General features: G+C 42.1%; 1 protein-coding gene across 1 annotated transcript in view; it reads right to left on the bottom strand.

The window, feature by feature from the left end:
- SGPP2 (sphingosine-1-phosphate phosphatase 2) overlaps window positions 1–19,821 on the bottom strand; it is a 133,534-nt gene that overhangs the window by 37,398 nt on the left and 76,315 nt on the right. The window contains exons 3-4 of the mRNA XM_053598117.1: window positions 1,582–1,761; window positions 539–628 (exon numbers count right to left, since the gene is read on the bottom strand). Coding sequence (XP_053454092.1) covers window positions 539–628; window positions 1,582–1,761 — 270 coding nt within the window. The remainder of the gene's footprint in view (window positions 1–538; window positions 629–1,581; window positions 1,762–19,821) is intronic.

Here is a 19,821-nt window from a genome sequence, read left to right as displayed (position 1 = left end):
CTCACCCTGGGTGGACGGACCTTTAAATGCAGATGTCTCCCTGTTTGTGACACCACCTCCAGCTTGAAACAATATGGAAAGAGCAAAGCCAGGATTCTGGGCTCCTATGACCTGGCATAACCCTTAACCTAAAAATTAGCAGAGACCCCTGTGACTTTCAGGACTTCTCTGTGAAAACCTCAATGGGAGCCATGTCCACTCACTGGTGCCTTAACCCGGGGTGTTTTTCCTGTGTTGCTTGCTGCCTCATCACTAAACCAACATGGCAATAAATTACCTACATCTCCATTGCCTTCTTAGCTCATTTTCAAAATCCTGAGGGTCTAGCCTAGGTCAGCCTTATTAATACTATCTTCATATTTCATTACTATTATTATGCATGTGCTGTAACATAATAATTATTTAACTCCCTGGCCTGATGAAAAATATAATTACATATGCAAATGGTTTTATAAATAAGTAGCATGAGGAACACAGGGACACACTGACCATAACATTATTTAAACCATCACCATGAGACCTGAGCACAAAGCCTTACCAGGACCGTATGCATGCCCGTGTAGATCCTGCTGAGACACACCAAGGTGGAAAACAGCACGGCCACCATCAGTCCCAAAGCAAAAGGGTACTGTCAGGGGAGGAAGGAAAACAAGGGAATTAGATCTCACTCAGACAGACACCATTTGCCATCAGAAGTGAGAAAAGGGCTCAGTGTGCAATGGTTGCTGGTCTGAATCTCATATTCCATACACCAGCAATTTGATTATCTAAAAATGTTTTTTAAATGGGGAAATCAAAGAAAGTAGGGGAAGAGGCCTAGGAATCTGGCTCTAGGCGGAAGTTTCACAACATATAAACATGCAGTGGGGCAGCAGAACTTGACCTTAAGATTCATGACAACTATTGTGCTGGCAGTGTTAGTGGACTGAATAATTTTTATTCCTATTTATTCTTAAATTAGAATTTAAGAAACAATTTTACCAAGGGGCCAGTACTATAATCTGAAAGTCACAACAAGCAAGCTCTTCTTCTGAGGAGACCCGGGGCAATAGCTCCAACGAGGAACGGGCATGTTTAGAGGCAGAAGTGAAAGCCCTGGTGCCAACACTACTAACCTCAACATGTGCAGGAGCTGCTGGAGGATTTGGCTCATGCTGGTCATGAAAGAACACACAGATACTCTGCTTACAAACTAGACACAGAGATAGTGATCCACCTGCTTCAGTTCTAAGGCTGTGGTCTCCCACAGCAATGAGGTCAAAGTCGACAGAGCACTGCTGGTCACCCGGGGCAGCCCGTGTTATGCTAGTTGTCCTGGTATCACGACTAATGGTGTCCACAGTCACTCAGGCACAGCCTGATTGGATGCTAAATCACATGCTCACTTACTTAGGAAGCAATTGCCATCAACAGGTCAATAGTCGCGAGTTCCCCTCAATCTTTATGTCATAAATCTTAAAGTCCCTCAGCAGATTTAAGAGAAAATTCTGAAGTGCAGCCTCGATTTGCTGCCTTGTTATATGGGGAGCATTGGACCATATATGGGGGCGGGGGGAGGGAAGAAGAATTAGGTCTCCTTACCTGGTATCTGTCCATAGTACAGATAAGAAAGGTGAAGGCAATGGCCGTGGCGGCCATGGCATGGGTGGATGGCATCCCGAATTCGGCAATCGCTCTCTTTTCAAGTTTCACAACGGGAGGGGAGGCAGGACGGGGCCATTTCAAGATATCCTTGGCCACCTGACCAATATACATCACCAACTGTAAGACCAAAGTGCTGAGGTAAGTCTAACCACATAAGGAAAATGAGCAGATTTCTAAATGACCTGGATTTCTTTGGGCCAAAGTCTCTTTTCTCTCTGGCCACCTACTTATTGGGAAAGTCTTATAGGATGTTTTAGTTAGTAAAAAGAGAATGGGCTTTCTGGATTCCATGGACCACTGAGCAACTAAGGTGTGACATTGACATATACATTGTTTATTTTGATCATACTTTTAAAAAACATTTATAAAAAAAGCAAACAGTGCTGGGGGTTGTTCTAAGAGCTTTATAGATATTAACACAATCCAGTAAGACCTGTACACTGCAGACCCATTTTATAGATAAGTAAACCATCACACACTCATTCACAAGCACACAGTTATTAAGTGGCAGAACCGGGATTAGGATCTAGGAATTCTGGCTTCAGAATTTGTGCTTTATACCACCCCATGACACTCCCTCCAAACTCAGGATGGTCGTGTGCTAAAGATAATCTAATGTTGAAACCAGACAGTGCTTGTTTTCAAAATTTAACCACAAAAGTGACTGTTCTTACAGAACTTCTAGTTAAACATTTTTTGAATCCCACTGTTGTATGGAGGCAACATGCTGAATTTAATTAACTTCATTCCGTAATCAGGAGCATCCGTTAAATAAATGGCATGGGTATTTTCAACCCCCAAATAAAGACAATTCAATATGAAGTTTTTCCAAATGTATTTTCCATGAGGTCATTAATGAAGAAATCTTGTCCCCCCACAACCTTTTAAAGCAGAAGATAGAAATCAGAATTTAATGCATATTAACAGCAGATTAATTTCTTTTGTTAAAAACAAAATTACGGGACAATTTTATGATCTACCATGAAAAAGGAAAGAATAGCATGTTTACTTCAGTACCTGCCTTTAGAACTCAAAGTGTGGTCTGAAGACTGGCAGTCCCAGCAGCAGCTGGGGCTGTTTTAAATTGCAGGACCCTGCTCAGAGTGGCTACATTAGAATCTCCACTTTCACCAGATTGCCAGCTGATTCGTATGCACAGGAGAACGGGAAAACACGGTTCTTTTCTGTGGCATTCTTGCACATGGTTGTCATGAGTTTTTATCATAAAACTTATTATGACTGCACTGATCTTACTCGGACTTTATTTAGCTTGTGATGGATAAAATTATCTTGCTTTGGAACCAAATCCTCGAGGAAGGACTATGTCAAAGTAACTTTGATGAGTCTGCTAGTATGCTTCAGGAGTTCCCGCATTCTGGTGCTTTCTTTTAACTCCTTTACTTGCCAGGTAATTCTGAGCATTATTCCAGCACAACCAGTATCCCCCCAGAAGGCGCTGAGTATGTTTTTTGTGCTCCACTGCCACTTTGCTCTGGGTTAAAAACTAAGAGCCATGGCCTGTGCACAGCAGGCCAAATCCACAGGCTATAAAGCCTCAGTGACAATGATTCTGAATTCCATAGCTGCAATTTCCCATCAGACTTTGAAACTTAACCTCTTTACCAGCGCCTTATTACCAGCAACTACTCTCCTGGAAACCAGCTTACTCTTTTTATGTCTTTGCCTCCCTCCTGGGAACCTGTAAAAACCACATCTAACTGAATATTATCTGGGAAGTTGAAAAACTTGCAGATATTATTGATGGGAATTTCTCAGAAGCTACTTGAAATATTTTTCTCAGCCCTACCCCTTCCTCACTCACCAACATAAATGAAATATTACAGGCATAATTACTAATTCTAGTTACTTTACGATACTTAAAAAATCCCCAGAGATTGGAAATCTTAAAATCCTAAGCCAATGACTGATTGGGTGACCTGTGTTCATGAGTTCCTTTTACCTCGTTTATATTTCACCTGCTATGTCTGAAGGCTGTTTTAGAGAATTAGGACAATTGTTCATTCCACGAAAAAAAAATCACCATAGTGAAATACATTGTTTCTGAATAATAAATTTCAAATAACAATGACTATAATCACAGCTCTTTTTTCTTTTTTTTTGTAGAGACAGAGTCTCGCTTTATGGCCCTCAGTAGAGTGCCGTGGCGTCACACAGCTCACAGCAACCTCCAACTCCCTGAGTAGCTGAGAATACAGGCACCCGCCACAACATCTGGCTATTTTTTTGTTGCAATTTGGCAGGGGCCGGGTTTGAACCCACCACTCTCAGTATATGGGGCCAGCGCCCTACCCACTGAGCCACAAGTGCTGCCCAATCACAGCTCTTTTTAAACAAGAGAAAACAGTCAGAACTACGTTTTTCAAGTCTCAGGGGAAGAGCACCACTCTTAGAATGCTGAGTCCTGTCTTGCCATTGCCTAATACATCCCTATATTAGGTACCTATCCTTAAGTAAGGAAAACAGTAACACAGAGAATTTTATCATAATGCAAAAAGGTTTGAAAGATATATCCACAGAATTCTATGGGTGTGTGTGTGTATGTGTATATGTAGAAAGAGAGACTCTAATTCAACATGAAGGGCCAGGAGTTCTGGATTAGGTATTAAAGGAAGATGATTTAATTAAGATGAGGGCTAGAGAAAATTCAGGTTGTAAGAACAGCAGAAACAAAGGCTTAGAGACGTGATACTGGGTGGTATGAAGTCTAGAAGGTGAGACCACTATAGCTGTGAGGCACATCACTACACAACTACTCAAATGTCTAAGGCCAACAGGTCTGACCATGTCAGCTGTTCGTGAAGTTGTGGAGCACCTGGAACTCTCATCTGCCACTGAAGGAAACACAAAATCGTACCACCACTTTGAAAAACAGTTTGGTATTTTTTTTTTTTAAGTAAGAAACTATACATAACATAAATATTATCATATGACAAGTTTCTTAACATGTACTTATCATGTAATCCAGCCAGGCCACTCTTAGGTATTTACCCATGAAGAATGAAAGCGTATGTCTCACTCCGACCTGCACAAGCACATTCACAGCTGATTTTCTATAATAGCCCCAAACTGGAAACAACTCAGTTTTCATCAACAGGTCAGTATATAAACAAATTGTGATATGATCGTATAATTAAATACTACTCAGCAAGAAAAAAAGAATGAACTATGGACACATGCTTACAACATGAATGAACCTCAAAATAATTATGCTGAATGAAGTCAGACCAAAATAAGTAGCAAAGTAAACAGTACATACTGAATGATTTGTTTATGTAAAACTCGGAAATGTAAACTATAGTGACAGAAAGCAGATGAGCAGGTGCTAGGAAGGGCAAAAGAAATTACAAAGGGGCATAAGAAAATGTTTGGAGAAGACAGATACCACCTTGATGGTGGGTATTATTTTAGGGAGAGGAACATGTGCCCAAACGTGTCAAATCATACATTTTAAACATGTGAAAACCTTATGAATAGACTAAAAATTATTAAATTATATGCTTTGAATGGGTGAATTGTCTAGTATGGAAATTATACTTCAATAAAACTTTTAAATATATACAGTTTACTGGATGTCAATCACATCTCAAAAGTGGTTCAAAGTTTCTTGGAAATGTGGAGTGGATCCAGCAATGAGACATCATGTTGTAGAATGCACCTCTAGCTTACTTGGAGATTCTGGGCAGAGGCATGGCTAGACCTAACCTGCATGTCTGACAGATCCCTTTGATGCCAAGGGTAAAGTAGGGATGAGGACATCAGGACTCAGGCAAAGAGATCAGATAAAAGAATATTGCAAAATCAGCTCGGCACCTGTGGCTTAAGCGCCAGCCACATACACCTGAGCTGGTGGGTTCGAATCCAGCCCGGGCCCGCCAAACAACAATGATGGCTGCAACCAAAAAATAGCTGGGTGTTGTGGCGGGCACCTATAGTCCCAGCTACTTGGGAGGCGGAGACAGGAGACTCGATTGAGCCCAGGAGTTTGAGGTTGCTGTGGGCTATGATGCCACAGCACTCTACCCAGGCCAAGAGCTTGAGGCTCTGTCTCAAAAAAAAAAAAAAAAAAAAAAGAGAATATTGCAAAATCAAGGTGAGTGATAATGGCATAATGTATAATAGGTCTGCAGAAGTAGGAATCTGAAAATGTTTTCCTTGTTTCTTTGTTTTTTAAGATGAAAAAACATTGAACATGTTTATAAATGAATGATAAATAGGAAGAAATGACATCAAGAAAAGGGGAAAAAAGAAATCAATGGAACATGAACCCAGAGGTGATCAGCACATGAAGTGTTCCTTAAGGTGAGAAGAGTTGAGCCATGGTCCTCAATGGGAGGGTGGTCTTTCGGGAGGTGTTCTTGGTGGGCTCAGTGACCACAGGCACTGCCGGCATCTGGAGGGGAGGCGGCCAGGGGATACAACATGCCTTCCAACCAATGCACAGGACAGGACCATTCTATGAAAACTGCTTTTTGTGTCTAATGTCACTCTAGAGTGTTCTACTAGACATTTATGTAAGTGAAAAACCCATTTGTAGTCCTCTGAATTGAGAGGCTAACTCTGTTTTAGAAGTAAACATCAAGGGCGGCGCCTGTGGCTCAGTGAGTAGGGCGCCAGCACCATATGCCGAGGGTGGCGGGTTCAAAACCAGCCCCGGCCAAACTGCAACAAAAAAATAGCTGGGCGTTGTGGCAGGTGCCTGTAGTCCGAGCTACTCAGGAGGCTGAGGCAAGAGAATCGCGTAAGCTCAAGAGTTAGAGGTTGCTGTGAGCCGTGTGATGTCATGGCACTCTACCCGAGGTTCAGTACAGTGAGACTCTGTCTCTACAAAAAGAAAAAAGAAGTAAACATCAAATATTTTCTTGCAAGGTGTGAACACACTGAAGTTTTCAAGACTGTAATTACTGTGTTGACTGAGGGAAACTTGAACTTTATCAGAATTGTTCACCATTTGCATCTGCAAAGTTTAATGTGTTCAAGTGTGTTATCAAATTTGGGCCTTTACAGCTCCATCGGATCCTATCTTTTTTGGGCAAACTTGTCTCTGCCTTTGATGAGCCTTTATGCCATCAACAAAGTATTTACATTGTATTTTGAAAATTTCATGCTATCAGCAGGTTGTATCATAGAAGGATGTAAAAAATAAGAATGTTGCTGAAGGAATTTTGAAAAAGGAATTTCCAGCTGGATTCACTGTCAGTTACGCTTTTTATTGTACCTCTTTATTTTCAGTATAATTCTTCCAGTTGGCAGTAAATTTTCTTATGTTCCATTTCTTTTTTTTTTTTTTAAACCGTTGGGGATTCATTGAGGGTACGAAGAACCAGATTACATTGTCTTATGTTCCATTTTGATGTAAATTCCACGAAGGCAGAAATTTTTGTTTTGTTCATACGTGTGTTCCTATCAAGAGAATGGTGCCTGGAACGTCGTAGGGAATCAGTAAATATTCCATGCAATTAAATTAATATTTCTTGTTACCATCTAGGGGATCTCAAATCCCCCAGGTACATTTTAGCTTTTCAGAACATTTTACTCAACTCTCCTCAATATGTAACTGTCTTTGCCTCAATATCTCTTTTTACTGGTAACTAGTCATCCTTTTCGTTTAGTATCTTGGAAAGAGTTAAAAAGGAGTTACAATTTTCAGGATTAGTCAGTAATCAGTTGAGGAAACCTTGGGCGATCCACTTAAGTTCTCTGAGTCTTCATTTGTTCATCTGCAAAAGGTTACTTAGCAATGACTTTACCTTCAAGATTTTGGATTGGATCAAATGGCATAACAAATAGGAAGTTCAATGATTAAAAAAAAAAAAAATCATTGGCCATTTGAAGAAATGGGGCCCACAGTGGAAATGCTGCCCATTGCATTTGAGACTTAGCAGCCACAGTTGCTGGCAGGTTCACGGCAATACTGCTTTATAAACGGTAAGGTAGGGTCAAGGGCCCCGCTGTCCTAAGAAATATTCTAATGTAGACATGTCTAGCACTTACCTATTTTAAATGTTATTTTTTATTATAAGTCACGTTATTTTTTAAAAGTTACATGCATAAATAAGCTAAATTATCTGTGGATTTTATTTCAAGAAAATGAAAGAAGTATTATAACATGTGTATATTTAGAATATAAAAGGAGGCGCCATTTTGCTAAGTTTAGGAAGCCAGACACAAAAGACCATGCAATGTATGATTCCATTTACAGAAAATATCCAGAAGAGGCAACTCCATAGAGATAGAAAATAGATTAATGGTTGCCAAGGGCTTCGAGGGCAGAAGTCTGAGAACAATGGGTGAGCAAGACCACACTTGTTCTGGAGGCTCTAGGGCAGAGTCCTTTCTTTGTCCCTTCCAGTTTCTGGTGGCTGTTGGTTTTCTTTGACTTGTGGCCACATCACTCCAGTCTCTACCTCTGTGATCACCCTGATTACTCCTCTTCTATCTCAACTCTCTCTCTGCCTTTCTCTTTAAGGATACATGTCACTGGGTTGGACCACTCAGATCATTCCACTCAATCTGGAATGATCTCCTTGTTTCAAGATTGTTAACTTAATTTCATTGGCAAGGACTCTAATTGTAGAATGGTAATGTTCACAGGTTCTGAGGATTAGGATGTGGGCTTATCTTTTTGGAGATCACCATACAACTTACTACATACAGAAATATTTACATATTTAGTGAGTGAAGTGCTATGGATCAGGCACTGTGCTGGCTTGGGGAATCCAAGGAGAACAAGACAGATAACATCTGCTCTCATGCAGCATAGGAGTTGAAACAATAACAACAAGCATGCTTAACTTCTTTGGTCTTTTTTTCCAATAAACTTCATCATTCTTCAAGAAGGAAGGAGAGAGGGAGGGAGGGAATAAGGAAGGAAGGAAGGACAGAAGGACGGACGGATGCACACATGCACTGGGCCTGACAGATTTGAAGTTTGGTCTAAGATTTAAAAACAGTACTATAGATGTTGAACATTATATGTCATTAGGAAACTGCAAATTAAAACAACAATGAAATACTACTACCCATCTATCAGAATGGCTAAATCCAGAACACTGACAAGACCAAATGCTGGTGAGGATGTGCAACACCAAGAACTACCATTTGTTGGCAGTAGGAATATAAAACAGTACAGCCACTTTTCAAGATAATTTAGCAGTTTCTTATAAAATTCAACATACTCTTACCATACGATCCTGCAGTCATGCTCTTTGGTGTTTATGCAAGTGAAATGAAAACTTATGCCCACAAAAAGAAACCTGCATGTGGATATTTACAACAGCTTTATTTATAATTGCCAACACTTGGGAGCAACCAAGATGTCCTTCAATAGGTGAGTGGATAACTGTGATTCATCCTGACGGTGGATCAATCTTCAAGTGCTGAAAAGAAACGAGCTCCCAAGCCATGAAAACAAAAAACATGGAGGAAACTTAAATGCATATTACTTAGTGAAAGAGGCTCTTCTGAAAAGGCTACGTACTATATGATGCCAACCACCTGACATTCTAGTAAAGGCAAAACCTTGAAGATAGTAAAATGATCAGGAGTGAACCCTGATGTACACTGTAGACTCTGGGTAGTAATGAGTGTCAATCAGGGCTATTGATTGTAGCAAATGGACTGGGATAGTGGGGATGTTGATGGTGGAAGAGGCTGTGGGGAGATGGAGGAAAGGTTAGATGGGAACTCTATACTTCTCCCCAACTTTGTTATAAACCTCAAACTGCTCAAAATAAACAAACAAACAAAAAAACCCCTCTATTTTAAACATTATTGTGACAGAAGAGAACTATTCCTCCATTAATCTTCAGTTAAAAAGTATAATGATTAACTCAACACAGCTCTCACTAAACGCAGGCCATTGCTCTGCATTGTTGAAGGGCCCTCCTCCCTAAAGGGACCCAATTAAGTTCCATCATCCATCACACTCCTTTGGGCTGAAGCCCCAAAGGCTTCAACATAAAAGCAAAAATCTACAAGGAGGCAACACAGCAAGCAATTATAGATCATTACTGCCTTAGCCAAGTCTGGGTCCCCTTACGTGGGTCTGAGGGAGGGCACTGAGCCCCATGGGTTTTTACCAAGAGAAATTAGCCTGTTTTCTTACCTCTGCTCTGATTGCAGGATAAATGGGAGACACGTGTTATAAGGAAATCTGGTTTTCTGGATAGTTTTGCTGTTCCTTCCTGGCAGATAGAAGGTGTTTCCAGTGAACCAGTTCTGTCAGTACAAAACGCGTCCTCACGGTGTGGAAGAACTTCCGGCATAGGGTCTGTTCTGGATGGTTGGGTTCATATGAGGTGGTAGAGGAACCAGCACATTTTCTCTTATTTCATGGCCTTTTCTGCTTATTACAATCCAAAATGCCACTGTGCAGTGTCTAGCCCATCTCTAATCAGCAGGACTTTATTCTTCACACTAGTATAAATAAAACCTAAATAGATCCCCATAACATTATTACTAGTAAACCAGCCACGGGATTTTTCAAAGCAAAGCCATGCATTCATTTTTGTGTACACTGTATCAACGGATGCCCCTCATTGTCCTCCTCCCCAGAAAGCCTCCTAGTCCCAACCTAGTCCCAATAGACTGAAGGCTTCACTGTGGTCACAACAAAAGCTAAGTCCTCTGCAGGATGCAGAGAACACGAGACACTCTCTTAAATTACACCCCACCACACACGCAAAGAAACTTTGATAAACTCTAACATCTTTCTTCCTTCACCACAGGCCCATGTGATGCACTATTGACTAGCAGGAGTGTATGATTATCCCTCACATCTTATGGGGTAGAAACATTGTGAACCACTGGGATTTATAGTCTATCCAAGGGCTTATTTCCAAACAGTGAAAAAGTCCTTTTTTTTTGAGACAGAGTCTCACTATGTCGCCCTCAGTAGAGTGCTATGGTATCACAGCTCACAGCAACCTCAAACTCCTGGGCTTAAGCGATTCTCTTGCCTCAGACTCCCAAGTAGCTGGGACTACAGGCACCCGCCACAGTGCCTGGCTATTTTTCTGTTGCGGTTGTCATTGTTGGTTAGCTGACCTGGGCTGGGTTTGAACCCGCAAGCCTGGGTGTATATGGCTGACACCGTAACCACTGTACTATGGGCACTGAGCCAGGAAGTCCTATTTTTTTTTAATTTATCCACAGTAGGCTCATTTTTTTTTTTTCTCAGCCTACATATAGATGACTTGGATATAGGTCACTACGAACGTTTTGAGATACACAAAAGTTAAGAAACCTGAAATCTGTGTAGACAGAAACCAATGAAACCCTCCTAGCAACACCAGGAAGCCAAGCAAAATGAAATCTGCACAAGGGAATCAAAAAGGAGGCTGTTGACTGTGTTTCTCGGAAGTGAAATAATGGATCATAACACAGTCTGTCTCAAAACTTGCGTAACAACACACCAGACACCCAACCATTCCCAGGTCCATACCCAGGAGAACTGAAAACGCAGGTCCTCACAGAAACTTGTGCTTCAGTCTTCTGAGCATCATTCTTCTCTCTCAATATCCAAAAAGTTTAACCAACCCAAACATCCATCAACTCGTGGATAAACAAAGATGGAGTATCCTTACAGTGGAATATTATTGGGCCATTCAAAAGGATGAAGTGCTGATACATGTCACAACAGGGATGACCTTGAAAACAGGGTGCCAAGTGAAGGACACCAGACACCAAAGGGCACACACTGTATTAGTCCATTTATGTGAACTGTTCAGAACAGGCAGATCTACGCAGACAGAAATTAGATGAGTGGGGCCTCAGGTTGGCAGGAGGGGAATGAAGGGTGGGTGCGAATGGGTATAAGGTTTCTTTGGGAGGAGATGAAAATGTTCTGCACTTAGAGGTAATGGTTACACAGCCTAGAGAATATACTGGATTGTATACTTTAAAAGGATGACTATCATGACACACATATTTGAATCATCTCTCAGTTTTTTTGAAAAAGAGAAACCAGACATCAAGATGAGTTCCAGGTCCTTCTTCCACGTGTCCCTGAAGTTCTTTGTTCTCAGACGGTACTGACAGCACCTGCAGATACTGATTCCAACACAAGCGAGCTATAGGACTATTCATAGTCTTTTCTTAGAAAGTCCTGTGCAGCTCTGCCCCTCCATAGGGCCTTGGGAGCTGAGCACACAAACCACCTAGGGCTGCTGAAAACCCCTCCTCAGAATCATGAGAGTGGGATTCATTTTAAGAGCAATTTTTAGCTGTGGAGGGCTTTTGTAAACGTACCTTGTATTTGATAATGTGTAAAATGTTGTTTTCACTAAAAATATCTATCATATGGGATTATAATCACGCTTTCTGTTGATACATAATAGTGACACATATTGGGGGGTACATTTAATGTCCTGATACACTCATGATGTGTATGATCAATCCAGGACAATTGGGACACCCGTCACCCCCAACTCACCCCTTCGTATTAGGACACTGTGGAGGCTCTTCAGATCAACTAATTTGCAGAGATGACATTGACTATAGTACTTCACTGGCTTGGGTTTTTATTTACTCAGTGTTCAGTTGCTTTTTTCTTTTTAACCTCCCATAGAATGCTCTATGGTCTCCTATTTGGCTTCAAGGAGTGAATGAAAAGCAATTTCTTTGTAATGATTACTTGGAAACATTCTAGAAGCTACTGTTTATCATCCAATGTGAAAAGTTGTTTTCAACTGGTAAATGTCCATCCACTCATACCTGTGGCGTGATTTTAATTTTCTTGTTTTTAAATTCAGAGCTTTATTGCTGTGTATGAGAGAGAATCACTGGAAAAAGTGATCATAATTTCAAACCAATAAAACTTTACTCATGCCTTAAGCACCAAAATAAAGAAATTATAAAGCAAATACTATATATCACAGAAGACAGTCAGAAAACTGGTCTTTACATATTCTGAGTTCTGTAAAAATGGAGATAAAATAACTAAAGCACAAATGGCAGGTGAGAAAAACAAAATAATTTAATTATACTATTTTCTTGTTCTTTCTGATGCTTTGTTTTTCAAGCTTAGACCTGCTTCTGAAATTTTTGAAGACAAATGCTAAAGGTTCAAAGATTAGTAATTTAAGTCAGAGATGGATATATATGTTTAGGAAAATCACTTCAGGATACTTGAGCCTCCTTTCACTACTAGAAAGGAGGTGGGTTAAATAATAACTAACATTTGTGCAATCATTTTGAGTGTACTTTCACAACATCATTTATCTTAATGTTCACATCATTCCTATTTTACAGGTGAGCAAATTAATGCATTATTTCCAACAATAATAACACCAGCATAGAGGAGCTGGACTTGAATTTAGCTTTCTGTTTCCAAGTACTATCATTATTCCACCACCCCACACCATCTAGCATCTAACAAACTCTTTATAGCCTTTAAGTCAAGCAAGGGCACATATGATACAGGAGAACATACATCTATCCTTAAAGAACCCAAATTCTATTATTTTGATCCATCAGATCCATCTGGAGCTCAGTGTAGGACGCTGACTGCCCTTGAGGGCTGAGAGATTAAGATGTTACGTCTGGTGAGAAAACGGCCAAGTGCTTATCTCTACCATCCCACCAATAAATTGAACTTAAGAGTCTTTCCTTGTCAAGTGTCTCTGGAACTGTCAATTAAATCTATACTCTACACTGTGGGGTGCAAGAAAATAAAATCCATTGTGACACGTCAAATAGACATTACCAGCCACTGACATTATAATCTCACACACTGTACAAAAACAAACCCTGGTGGTCCATAACTATTTATGAGTTGATTCAAAGCAATTATTACCAGGGACTTGAAATCTTTGTGATCTCACAATGGGGACAGCACTACAACATTTGGGCTTCCCCTCTCCCTTAAAAGACAGACAAATATTGGAGATAATAAACCAATATAAATAAATCCAAGCTCTAAACACTAAAAATAAAACAGTAATTCACCATGCTCTTTTCCATCTCATTTTAACTGTAATATGTTTGAAATATTTTTCTAGTATTGTTAATAAAATTTATAATTCATCATTATTTTAACGTATAGCTTTTTCTGTAACAGAAGGACTTTCCAGACATCTCTCATGGTAATTGGCAACAAAGCTCTTGGGTTTTGCCCTTTCTTAGTCTGTTACTTGGTTGTTTTTCTTGAATGGGTTACAGAATCTGAACCCATTCTTTTTACTGGGATCATATAGTTTTAATATTTCCCTGGGCCTCCCAAAGCAGAATGTTTCATAGCAGATGATTAGAAATAAACCAGTTACATAGGACTTAACACCCACCTCAAAAATAAGATATAGAATACATCCATTTTTCATTTCCTCCCCCTCATATTTTTAAAAGGCAGTACATCTCTTTAATTGAAGAACTTTCAAAAGACAGAACTGTGTACCCAGAGTGACCATTCTCTCAGTCGTGGTGCCCTTTGTAATATAAACCATTTCTAAGGTTAGGCTCCATTTCCCGCAGTGTTCCTGGCTTTACCAGCAATAAGGAAGAGCTTCTTGGCATAATGCGTAAATAATGAGTGGCTACTGCCTTTATCTAAATCATCACTTATAAATACAAAAGCTTGGGAGCCATTTAGGCCTTTAAAATCAGCATTGTGACCAGCCACCTATACAGCCCCTAGTGTAAAGCAAATACGGGTTGAGTGTCCCTAGTCCAAAAATCCAAAGTCCAAAATGCTCCAAAACCTGAAAGTTTTTGAGCAATGACATAACACCCAAGTAAATGTTCACTGAGGCATTTCAAATTTTGGATTTTGGATTAGGGATATTGAATGTAAATATTCTAAAATTAACAAAGAAAAACCAAACACCTCTGAGAACTGAAACACTTCTGTTTCAGATAAGAGATACCCAACCTGTATGGGATATGCCCGGCAGTAATTCAAAATCCTCCACCTTCAAAGGACCCTGGCTGTCTTCAAACTACCCTGAAAAGTCACTGTAATCTTTCTCCAAAGATGTGATAAAAAGGGGTTATAGTTAAATCTAAATTACAGATTTATGTAATTTTCTCAAGAGACTTTAATGTATATATCCTGATTCCTGGTGGTTTTAAAAAAAATTTAATTGAGCAAATGTTCCAATCCACCTGAGCCAATTTCCTTATTTCATATATATTTTTATTATTTATTTCTGAGACACAGTGTCAAGCTGTCACCCTGGTCAGAGTGCCGTGGCATCATAGCTCACAGCAACCTCCAACTCCTGGGCTCAAGCGATCCTCTTGCCTCAGTTTTTCTATTTTAGTAGAGACAGGAGGTCTTGCTTTTGCTCAGGCTGGTCTCGAACTCCTGAACTCAGGCAGGAGGTCTCGAACTTCCGCCTTGGCCACCCAGAGTGCTAGGATTACAGGCATGAGCCACCACGCCCAGCCCATATATATTTTTAAAAAACAATTCAATCATTTGTATTCTCTGGGAAACTTGTGTGGGTGGCATAAGGAACATTTGCCCAGACCTTTCTTACATTCCTGGTCATCTAGTTGCACCCAGGTAAATTGTGTTTCACCATAAAGACCGAGAAAGCAGTTGTCTTGAAAATGCTGATCATGAAAACAAATACTTCTCCCTGTCTCTGTCCTACCTCTACCATCACCAAAAACATCAACCCTAACAAAACAAAAAGAGCCCTGGACTAAACTGCTTGGGTTTTGTCATATGTCTCACAAGGTGTGAGGGCAAATTTTGTTGAACAAAGTGCAGATATCACTACAATGGGATTCAGGCTCTTTATATCTCGGAATAGATCTCAGCTCAGAGAGTGTCTAGTTTTGAATTACCCTGAAGCAAGGGAAAACAGGCGTGCACCTCGTTTGCCTGTCTTTCCGTGGCGACCATGTTTTAGGAGGTCTCTGTGTGATGAGTTGGGTCAGCCAGCATGCTGATCTCAGCAACTAAGAGCCTGATTTTAAGCGTAGGTCACTAATAGCAAACACCTAGCTTTTCAGGCCATCCTCCGCTATCCTTACATATCTCTGGTCACAGCTGGGTCATTTCATGCTGGCCGTCTGCAAAACCTACACAGCTGTTGAGATTTAAGAACCTGGCCGTGTTGTGAGCTGAGAGAGCAGAAGGAACCCTCAGTGCTGCTGTCCTAGGTCCGCATTCCTAATAGAATCCAGAAAAGATCTGTGTGGTGGTCACTCAAAAGAAATCAAAAAGATTCATTTCTGGAGAGATTAAAGCAGTGGTCCCCAACCGTTTTGGCACCAGGGACCAGTTTCATGGAAGACAATTTTTCCACGATGGGGAAGGGGGAATGGGACAGGAAGTGGAGCTCAGGTGGTGAGGCCAGAGATGCAGCCATAGGGACCGCCCATAAATACGGGTGAAACTTTGCTTCAGTCGCAACTGCTGCCCACCCCCTGCTCCTAACAGGCCACGAACCAGAACCTTTCTGGACCCAGGGTCAATTCCATGGAAGATAATTTTTTCAATAGTCCTGAGAGGAGGTGGTGGGCAGGAAGCTCAGCTCAGCTCTGGTGATGATGCTACACAGCCCTGTCCCTAACAGGCCACAGCTTAGGGGTTGGGGATCGCAAGATTTAAGACCAAGGAGGCCAGCAACAGCAGCCTCAGCTACCCAAGTTCTGGAGGAGCCAGCTGAGCCTCCGTGGCCTGCCTTTTCCAGGAGCAGCCAGCTGCACTGCACACAAAGCGAGCTGGGCTTACAGTGCAGGCTCACGGGACTCCCGCAGTGACCCCAAGGAGTTAGAACCTCTTCCAGCAGTGAAGCCGTGCCAGAGAAGCCTGAGTCCCATGGTCCTTGTCAGAGACAGCCCCAGGGGCACAGCCTTTCTATTTGCCCGGATTTGGTTCCCTTCACAAACGCCCAAATCTTCCCACTCCTCTCACGGGGCGGGAAATGTAACACCGAGCCAAATGGCGCTGAGGGCAGGGGCAGGGTCTGCCTGGGGGATGACGTCGCTGGCTCTGTCGCCTCCTGCAGGAGCCGCTGCCGCTGCCGCTGCCGCTGGCCGGGGAAGCCGTTCTGAGAGGGGCAGCTCTGCTGTGCAGCTGTCCACGAGCAAACGAAATTACCAGCTAAGACGCTGGGGAGGAAATGAACCGCTAAGGAAATGCATAAAGATAAAAACTCAATAGGAAGGCAAACGAAATTATGGGAGCCCTAATCGCAGGATGTGGGGAAGCAAATTCACTTAAGGCAAGGCAGATGAGGCCAGTTAGCAGTGCGGGCGCCCTGAGCACGTATCTGCTCAACTAATCTGCGCGCAGCCAAATGGAGGCCGCCAATGCTTTACACAACATGGAGTTCTGTCCCCAGGCTGACGCTCTCGGGCTGTGCTGTCCATGCTGGGAAAAGCAATTCCATACTCATTCTGGCTCTCCATGTCATGACTGTGACCAGGGGAGACAAAATCAACCCAAAGTTTAGAGAACCAAGTTCACTAACATTCTACAAAGCCTCAAAGCCTCTGTAGTTATCAGGGCCTCCACTTACTTCTCCCCTCCCCAGTTCCTTCCTTCCTTCCTTCCTTTCTTCCTTCTTTTTTTCTTTGGGGGGTGGGGTGGGGCAGAGTCTCACTGTGTCTCCCTCCGTAGAGTGCTGGAGCATCACAGCTCACAGCAACCTCTACCTCTTGGGCTTAAGTGATTCTCTGCCTCAGCCTCCTAAGCAGCTGGAACTATAGGAACCTGCCACAACGCCCGGCTATTTTTTGTTGCAGTTGCCATTTTTTTTTTAGCTGGCCGGGGCCGTGTTCGAACTGCCAGCCTCGGTGTATGTGGCCAGTGCCATAACCACTGCGCTACAGGTGCCAAGCCTCCCTTCCCCATTTTCTGCTTATCACTTTTCCTCCTTCCAAATTGGATACAGAAGACAAGCAGTGGCAGTCAGGATCAATCCAGCATTCCTCAGCTGTTCCCCTCCACACTTCCAGCCCCATCCCACCATCCACCACCATCACCACCACCAGGGATGAACCCTTTACGTCTCGTATGTATACTGGCTCCTAGTGTAAGATTTAACCTCTTTCCTAGGAAATCTCTAGACCTTGAGATAGGCTCTTCTGTGCAGGAGGGAATGCTCACGCCTTGAAGTCCAGGTGGAGGCTCTCACACCCCAGGGATGAACACTTCTCAGCTAGACTAACAGAAAGCACAGTTCTCCTGCCCTATGATGTAATTCTTCACCTTTCTGCCAACATTCTCCCACCCAGGTGCAAGGTGAGGATGTAACACTGTGAGTTCCGGTCCAGGGCATGGTCATCCTGACTCTTCAGACTTTCTGCCAATGGACCTCTCATCTAGTAACCTCTATGGATAGTCTTGCTGGGGGTAAACATAATGACGTCAACTTGGAGAGATCAACTAAAAACAAGGTAATGAAAAAAATGAAAAAAAAAAAAAAAAGATAAATTACACCAAGTTGGAACAGTTGCTGTGAACATGTAACTGTACTCTAGCTCACTGTCCCTGAACCCCAAGTTTCCTTTCCATTTTGGCTGCACTGATGTCTTTCTTTGAAAGACCATCTTTCTCCGGTTTCTGCTTCCTCCTGTGCTCTGGCAGGATGACTCTGTTATAAGGTTTCTCTCAGGGGAGAGAATAAGCTTTTCTCCCCTGTGGTGAGATGACTCTGCTCTGAGAGAGCTGGTGTCTGAACAGAAAGGGACAAGAGTCCCTTAGTCCCCTGCCTGACGCCTGTTCCCTGCAGGAAGCCGAGGAGGAGGCCGAAGAAGCAGTGGCAAGGAAAGAGGAGAAAGCAGGGAGCCATTGATTTTCAGTGAGTGATTAACTCTACTCTTTGAAAAGGGGCTGTTGATCACACCACCAGCATCTCTCAAATGGGGCTGTAACCAGGGCTGTAACCTCCCCATGACCCTTTTTTAATGAGAAAGGCTTGACTGTCCAAATCTGCCTGGGGGCAAAAAGGCACATCTATCCTGACTCTTCTGTCTGTAGTCTCCACCTCCACTCTAAGGCTGAGGATCATGTGACAGTGACAATGAAAGTGTCTTTACAGAATCACTGTTGACGCAATGTCATATCAAATTTGAATTGCAGCATGTTTTATTTTAACACATTAACTGCCATGTGAGTTGTATTTAACTTATGCTAGTTTTGAGCCCAGGGACCTTATGAAGCATATATAACTCACACATCTCTTGAACATGCCACATTAGAAAAAAAATTTTTTTCCTTGGAGCCACGGTATTTTATTAGGTCAAGAGATGTGTGTGTTATATATGTCTCATAAGGCCCTGGGCTCAACACTAGTGTGAGTTAAATACAACTCACATAGCAGTTCATGTGCTTGACCTAATAAAATATTGTGCTAGTCAATGTGTGTTAAAGATGGAAAGACTAATTCATGATTATGGCCTTACACTTTAAAAAAACCTAGCTATCTTCTGAGAAGACTGTAGAGACTTCTAAGGAACAGTGTTTCTGATAAATACAGAAATCAATCAGAAAGAAGGTTGATAAATATCAAACATTCTAGACTTTCTGTAAACAATTAAAATGTGAGTTACAAGTAAATTATAAGTCAAGTCAGCTCTGTATCCACAAGCCACCTCCTCTGAAAGGCTGTCCCTGAACACAGCTTGCCTCTTGCCACTCTTTCTCCCCACACCCTACTTTTATTTTTCTTCATACAACTTTACCCTGCCGGCACTTAGACTGAGTGGAGGTTCTGCCTTGGTGCAGGCTGGGGTCTGGGACAGCATCTGGCACAATGTGGGTACTTGAACATTTTTGTTTGCTGAAGAAATGAATGGTGCTTCTGGGATTCAGTGATCTCTTAGTAAGTAATGCTCACATCTCACGGTCTGTAGAGTTGAGATCACCTGCTTCAACCCCTTCCTTCTACATAGGAGAGAACACAGGTCTAAATCACTGAAGGGACAACCTGAGGTGTGAGGCTGAGGTGATGAGAGAGACAACAGGAGCCAGGTCTAAAGATGAAAGATCGCAGAGGGACACTGAGAAAGGGTCCTGTGTAAAGTACACCAGGAGTAGGTGGTCTCCTAGAAGCTTCCAGAAGAAAGCCACTTCTCTTTCTGCTCAGTCATATTAGCCTATCTCATCCTTCTGCAGGGTAAGAGGGGATAACCTCTCTCACTTGATGACTTCCTCAGCTGGGGGTGTCCCCCCAGTTCCCTTTGTGGCTGGCGCGCTCCTTT

The sequence above is a fragment of the Nycticebus coucang genome, chromosome 7 (assembly GCF_027406575.1).
Source record: "Nycticebus coucang isolate mNycCou1 chromosome 7, mNycCou1.pri, whole genome shotgun sequence".
NCBI classification, from domain to species: domain Eukaryota; kingdom Metazoa; phylum Chordata; class Mammalia; order Primates; family Lorisidae; genus Nycticebus; species Nycticebus coucang.
Note: the sequence above shows the minus strand (reverse complement) of the source record. Positions and strands in the feature narration are given on the sequence as shown.